The sequence below is a fragment of the Coenobita brevimanus genome, chromosome 9, assembly GCF_032717465.1.
Source record: "Coenobita brevimanus isolate Jiangsu-jjx chromosome 9, ASM3271746v2, whole genome shotgun sequence".
NCBI lineage: Eukaryota > Metazoa > Arthropoda > Malacostraca > Decapoda > Coenobitidae > Coenobita > Coenobita brevimanus.
Window position 1 is genome coordinate 150,001 of NC_136962.1, and position 7,500 is coordinate 157,500.

Sequence of the window (7,500 nt, forward strand, 5' to 3'; positions counted from 1 at the left end):
ATTCATTCTTCTTCTCTGCCATCTTCTTGTTCCTCTCCTCCTCCTCCTCCTTCATATCGTCATCATCATCATCATCATCATCATCATCATCATCATCTTTGTCTTCTCTTCTTCATCTTCTTCTCCCTTTTTTCCCCCAAGAGAATAATGATGATGATGATGGCGATGATGATAAACGATGATGATAATGATGAGTAATAATAATAATAACGATAATGGCAAGAGTAAAAGTGATCATGACAGTAATAATAACAATAGCAGTAATAATAATAATAATAATAATAATAATAATAACAATAATGATAATAATAATAATAACTTCTTTTTTTTTCAGGATGTGGTATATGCTCTGGCCCACGCTACTGGCAAGACAGGCCGTTTCACCTTGATTGAACGATGGCGCAATAACGAGCGCTTGTTGGCACCCAATGAGTACCCCCTCAAGGTAATGGTCGTTTGTGCATTTTAATTTGAGGAGGAGGAGGAGGAAAAATATTAATAATAATAATAATAATGATGATGGTGAAGGTAATAATAATGGTAATAATGATGATGAAAATAATAATAATAATAATAATGATGATGCTCTCCCCTGCCTCTCGCCAGATCCTGCTGAAGTGGGGTGAATATTCCAACGATGTCCAGTTCATCCTGCAGCGTTCGGCCCTGGACCCCAAGGCCAGCAATGGTCCGGTGGCTTCCCGGGGCGGACCAGGGGGCGTCCCACAGCGTATGGACCCCCCAGCACCCCGCCCCGGCCCACAGCAACAACAGCAGCCGCAGGAGAGGCCCCGCCCCGCCCCAAACACCCACAAGGACCTGAAGAAATCCCTGACGTTTAGTGGGGGACACGCGGAACTGAGGAGGTTAGAGGGGGCCACGTCCCCCCCGGCAGTAGGGGGGCTGCCACATCCCCCACACCACCCCGAGCCCCCACACCACACCCCGTACTCCACCAGTGGTGTTTCACATTCAGCTGGGGGTGTGCCACACATGCCTGCCGGTGTGCCACATACAGCAGGCAGCGTTCCACATCCAGCAGCCAGTGGTCCACATTCTGGTGGGGGTCCACACTCTGGGGGGGTTTCATGGCGGCCCCCAGCACCCCCGCCATATGAGGTGGTGAGGGGCAACCCCCCTCCGCCTCCCAGGGTGGGTGTGGACAACGTTAGGGCCACCACTAGTCACTGGGGCTCCACCAGACCCCCACAGCCGCCCCTTCCAGGCCAGCTTGGGGGTGCGTTCCACTCCCCCTCGCGTGCCACCCCCACCCTGGACCCCCCGTACTCCTTAGCCAGGCGGGATCAGCGGACGGAACCCAAGGGGTCGGGGAAGGTGGAGCCGGTGTATGGCGACGGCCGGCGCGCCCCCTACCCCAGCTACCCCTCCAGTGGCCCTCCTTCAAGTGCCTCCATGCCAAGCAGCCATTATGTCCCTCGTGGCCAATCTCCTAGTCAAGTGTCCCCCAGTTACATTGGCCCCCCTCCCCCCAAGCCCCCACACACCCTCCCCCCACCCAGGGAATTACCGAGGGAAACAGCGATGACGCGGGAACTTCCACCCTACCGTCACCCGCCCCTGCCCACCTCCTCACCCACCAAAATCAATCCCTCGCATGGCTCCCCACGAAAGACGATGCCCCTGTCGCAGATGTCCCCGAGCAAGCAGCTGCCCCCCCCAAGCCAACTTCCTCCACCAAACCAGCTTCCTCTGCCACAAACCCAAGTGCCACAGTCAACCACAAAAGTGCCTAGTACTGCACCGCCCCTCCACACCACCACCACGTCATCGCCACACTGCTCCCCCATCCGCCACCCTTCCCCAACACGACGGCAGGCGTCCCCAACCCGCCACGCCTCCCCATCCCGTCCCCAAACCACCAATCTACCCACAGGAATCTCACCAGGGACGCATAACAACGGGAAAGTGATCCGTTGCACCAGTCCTGTCAAAACCATCACAGCCAGACACACGTACGATGAATCACAGTACGGGACACATGGTAAAAGCCCCTCTAGGTCACTGCCGGAGGATGTGAGGGAGCCCAGGGAGGGGGGGATGCGCAGAGACGAGCTGGTGAGATCGGAAAAAGACGCAGTTCCAACGAAAGATTTTAACAGCGCCACAGAACCCCAGCTGAAAGGGAACCACTACCACCAGGCCGCCCCAGAACACACCGACGAGACTGGACCCGTTTCTGATGCATTCTCAGACCACCACTTGAGCAGCACCATCCACTCGTCTAATGTACTCGACTCCACACCGGCGAACCACATCAAATCACCTCCCACACGACGTAGCCCAGTGAAAGTGAGTGTGGCATCATTTTCTATCGTCCTTTCACCGAACTTGGCTCAGATTTTTGTCCCTCTGCATCCCAGTAATAATAAACCATATCCCTTTCCCTACAATACTCTGTTCATCTTTACTTGGCCCAAAAATTTTAGTTGGAGCTTATTTCCCATATGTCAGTAGCAAATAAGGTAGGACTGTGGCTGTATATCCTTTCCATAGCACTTCTTCATGACTAGCACAGCATTCAAGATGGAGGGATGGCAATTTTAGGCCAAGTTAAAGTGGAAGTAGTATATGTTATGTTAGGGATGATGATGATGATGAAAATGATGGTGATGGTGATGATGATGATGATAAAAATGACGATAATGATAATGTTCACCAAATATCATTCTTCGCGACAGGAGGGGACATCAGGGAGCGAGAAGACCCACAACAACAACAATAATAACAATAACAACAACAACAACAACAACAAGGTCGAGAAGGTGGTCGTCGATGGCAAGTACAGAGACCTCATCAAACTCATCAATTTGCAGCGAGAGAAATTAAACAGTCAACAAGTGGAGATGACGAAGGTAAGGCCAGTCTCCTTGGTTACTAGTCAAATTACCTCATACCCCTCTGTCATGTATCTCTACACCCCTGTCCCTCCATCCTATCCTTCGTCTCCCCCTCCACCTCATATACTTTCTCCTAGTTACTCTCTCATTCTTCATCTTCACTTCATCCTTGGTCTCCCCCACCTCACTCATGTATAGTACACTCTTCTAGTTAGTCTCTTTTTCTCCATCCTCTCCACTCCATCCCTTCATGATGATGATGATGATGATAGTGATGATTTTAATGAAGATGGTGATGATGATGTTTATTATGCCCTTCCCTCTCTTCTTAACTTCTTTCCTGCCATCCTTTTCTGTCTTTCTTTCCTTCATTCTTTCCTCTTCCTTCTGCCTGTGGGTGACTTTACACTCCCTCTTCTGTCTTTCTTTCCTTCATTCTTTCCTCTTCCTTCTGCCTGTGGGTGACTTTACACTCCCTCTTCTGTCTTTCTTTCCTTCATTCTTTCCTCTTCCTTCTGCCTGTGGGTGACTCTACACTGAGTGACAAGCCAAATGGTTTCCTCTTCACCAGGAAACCATTTACTATGCTGGGTGGTAACCACAGAACCAAATTTTGGTGCCTGGTGGTTTAGTGGGTAATTAAGGCGCTCCAGTTGGATTGAGCCGGTGCAGGTTTATATCCAAGGGGTGGTTGGGGTTTATTGCTAACATAATGCCTCTCAGGGATGAGTGAGGCTGGTCACACTCATCTTAAATGTCAGGACCAACTTGCCTAGCTCCTGGTTCCTCAGCTCCTTACGGGGCAACACAGGATTGGATGATGAATGAATGAATGAATTATTATTATTATTTTATTTATTTATTTATTTATTCTTTGCAGTATGAGGCAGAGATAGCATACCTGGAGGGGCGATCTCGGGAGGACGAATCTCGGTTGGCATACGTTACGTCAGAAATTGAAAGACATGAGAAACTAGCACAGCAGATTGACCAAGAGGTTAGTGTAGCCCTGTGAGTGTATGTCTATCTGTCTATCTATCTGTCTTTATCTGTATCTATCTAACTTTATCTATATCCATCTATCTTTTTTTATGCAAGGAAGAAGGAACCAAAGGCCAGGAGCCCGCAAACCATTCCTTCCAAGAAAAAAACAGAAACAATACAAAAGAGAGCCAGATTCAAGATCCATTCATTTCGAGATGCCTAGACACACTGCGTTTGAAAGACTGGAGATCATAGGAAGTAGGAAATACAGACAGAGGGAGACAGTTCCAGAGTTGACCTGTTGCATAAATGAAGGACTGGGAGTAACGCTTAACTCTTGCATTAGATAGAGTGAAAAGCATGGGGATTATCACAAATTTTGACCAAGTTGAATGCGAAAGGAGTAAAAAGAAAAAAAAAATCTCTGTTGCAGGTGTGTCGAGTACAAGAGTTGGAGGAGGAGGCCGAGAATGTGCGAGAGGCGGAGGCGAAAGTGAAGGCCGAGCTGTCATCCTTGAGAGAACAGCTGAAGAAATGCGAAGAAGAACTAGAAAAACACAAGCAGACTGTGAGGTGAGTTTGTGTGTGTGTGTGTGTGTGTGTGTGTGTGTGTGTGTGTGTGTGTGTGTGTGTGTTTTAGGAAGGTAACATGATGATGATGATGATGAATGATTTCCTGATAGATATGATGATAGTGAAAAGGATGATGATGATGATGATGATGATGATAAAGATGATGATGATGAAGTGTTGGTAGTGGTAGGGTTGGGGATGATGCTGATGATGATGATGATGATGACGACAATGATGATGATGAACATTTTCCGCTGCAGGGAGCTTGAACAGAGCATGAACGAAGAACAGCAGAGGGGGCAGGAGGCAGCTCTCGCCCAACAAGAGGCGATGGTACGCGAGATAGAGAAATTACAGGCTGCCATTGCACAAGCGACTGCACAGGCAACACACGCAAACGCACAGTCTCAACAACTTGTTCAAGAGGTGAGTGAGGGTTCCAGGAGATGGGATGGAGAGGGGATGAATGTGTGGCCCATTATGTGTGTGTGTGGGGGATGGTATGTGGGTGTTTGTGTGTGTGGGGGAGGTATGTGGGTGTTTGTGTGTGTGGGGGAGGTATGTGGGGGAGGTATGTGGGTGTTTGTGTGTGTGTGTACCCCCACCTCACCTCATCCATAGGTGGGAAGAGTTCTGGATGATGATGATGAGAGAGAGAGAGAGCAAAATGGAGTAGGTATCCATTGGATATACGCTGCAAATATAATGTTCCTCTCTCACCAGTGCATAGCTGAATCGGCATGCATTGGAGAGACACTGGCCGTAAATATATTGCCCCTCTCTCCCCAGTGCGTAGCTGAATCGACATGCATTAGAGAGTCATATGCTGTAAATTAATTGCTGCTCTCTCACCAGTGCATAGCTGAATCGGCATGCATTAGAGAGCCATATGACGGAAATATATGGCTGCTCTCTCCCCAGTGCATAGCTGAATCGGCATCTGTTGGAGAGAGAAATATGCCAGAAATAAAATGCCGCTCTCTCTCAACAGTGCAAAGAGAAAGATGTGAATTTTTCTGGGGCCTCAGAGTAGTTATGTATCTATTAACTATCTGTATCTGTGTATCCTCATGTATTTATCTATCCACATATCTATCAGTATATCTATGTACTTCCTGAGATGTCCACATATGAGAAAATCTATCTATCTATCTATCTATAGCCCGACGCCCTAATCCCGCAAAGGGTGGCCGCAAAAAATAATAACTGAAAAAGAAGCAGACAGTCAGACCAGTTTCAGAAATAAATCCATGTCTGTCTATCTATCATTGTATCTGACTGTATCCATATGTATCTATCTGGATATCTATTTCTTATCCCCAGATGGCTGAGTCCGAGAAAATAATCAGCGAAAAGAAGAAAGCGGTTGAGAATCTCGTTCTTGAGATGAAAAACGCCAACCTTGAGTCCCTCTCCATCACGCCCTCTGAGGAAATTCGAGCCCTGTTGGAAGGAAAGACAGGTATGGACTCTGAACTTTATCTTTCTGTGCATCTGTCTATCTGTTTGATGGGTATTGGCTTTAAACTTTATCAATCTGTGCACCAATCAGTGTATCTATCTATGCATGTGTCAATCTATCAGGCTCTGTCTACAGTGCACCCCACACAGTGCGAACTCACACAGTGCGAATCACCTACAATGTGAGGTCAAGCCAGAAAATGCTCATTTTTATTGAATGCAAAACCTGTGAATCAAACTTCCCAACATGCGAATTGGTTGTATGATTCCACGGCAAAAATGGCCTTCCTGCCATTACCACGAGTGTTGGGCTGGACAGTGTGAGTCAGTCACATGAAGGCAGGTGGCTGACAACGACCAGATTCAAAATGGCTGGCAGCTGGCCAGCTGTCTGCATGCCATCTACCAACTTTCCTGGGTAAACAGACACTTCTCCTCCATGTTGCTGTGAGAACACATGTTGTACCTCGCATCCTGTGGTGTGTTTTAGCATCATAGCAGTGCCCACCTGTTCATCATGTCTCAGCTGTCCACTTTGAAGGCTTTATTGCACCTCCAGGAGACCTCAGCAGTTGACAGTGAGAGTGACAACGGGGCACCCCGCCCCACGGGGCAAGAGTAGATGCCCCGAGCCTCAGATACCCACTCCCCTCCCATCTTAACAAGACCAGAAGTCACTTAAATAAAGGCACATGGTGTTCTGTTTGTTGTTTTATTTGTTGGTCCAACTACAAGTACTATTAGACAAAGTATCAGCAGGGTGGAGTAGGCTGGAAGGGCACCCCAACACCAAGCCCTGGCTGGCCTGTCCACCATATACCGTACCGTTTTTCCCATAAGTCCTTTGGTTCAAACAATGCATAATCGTAGAATGTGAGGGTTTCTGCCGCCCATAAACTCGCGCTGTGTGAGGGTGCACTGTATCTGTATAACTGTGTGTTTGCCCGAAGGGAAAACAGGTAAGTTGCTTTGGAATTTATCTGTCTGCATTTCTCTCTCTCTGTCTATTTGTCTGTCAGTCTGTGTGACCATCTGTCTGTTTATCGATCTATCTGTCTCTCTGTTTTTTGGGCTTTATTTATTTGCTGCCTATCTGCCTGCCTGTCTGCTTTTCAACCAACCTGCTTGTCCATGTGCTTGCCTGCCTGCCTGTCTGCCTATCTATATCTGCCTTCCCACATGCTTGCTTTCCTGCACACCTGCCCGCTTGTCTGCTGGAGCACATTCCTGCCTGCCTGCCTGTCTGTGTCTGCCTTCCCACCTGCTTGCCATCCTGCGCACTTGCTCCCATGTCTGCTCGGCTACGTTCTTGCCTGCCGGATACCTGTCTGCCTGCACTCCTGTCTGCCTACCTGCCTGCTCATCTGCCTGCCTACCCACCTGCTTGCCTGCCTGCCTATCAGTGACTCCAATTGACAATAATGATGAGAATAATGACGACAACAATGAAAATATTAAAATAATAATAATAATCCATTGCAGAAAAATCCTAATATATATATTCTTCGCTTTTTTCCCCCTCCCTCTCTCGCTCGTGTCTCCAGCTGCCACCTCAAAGCCCGGGAGTAGTCGCCGAATGATTGGCTCCCCCAGGCAGCTCGAAAATGCCGTTCCAACCTCGAAA

The 7,500-nt window shown here is 48.2% G+C and overlaps 1 protein-coding gene across 1 annotated transcript in view; it reads left to right on the top strand.

Annotated features, from left to right (window-relative positions):
* The window catches only part of RASSF8 (ras association domain-containing protein 8), a 14,413-nt gene that overhangs the window by 5,699 nt on the left and 1,214 nt on the right, over positions 1-7,500 (top strand). Inside the window, exons 3-10 of the mRNA XM_080279807.1 lie at positions 335-445; positions 607-2,310; positions 2,700-2,873; positions 3,739-3,855; positions 4,276-4,415; positions 4,676-4,841; positions 5,739-5,877; positions 7,421-7,500. The exon at positions 7,421-7,500 is cut by the window's right edge and continues 1,214 nt beyond it. Of these exons, the coding sequence (XP_080135933.1) occupies positions 335-445; positions 607-2,310; positions 2,700-2,873; positions 3,739-3,855; positions 4,276-4,415; positions 4,676-4,841; positions 5,739-5,877; positions 7,421-7,500 (2,631 nt within the window). The remainder of the gene's footprint in view (positions 1-334; positions 446-606; positions 2,311-2,699; positions 2,874-3,738; positions 3,856-4,275; positions 4,416-4,675; positions 4,842-5,738; positions 5,878-7,420) is intronic.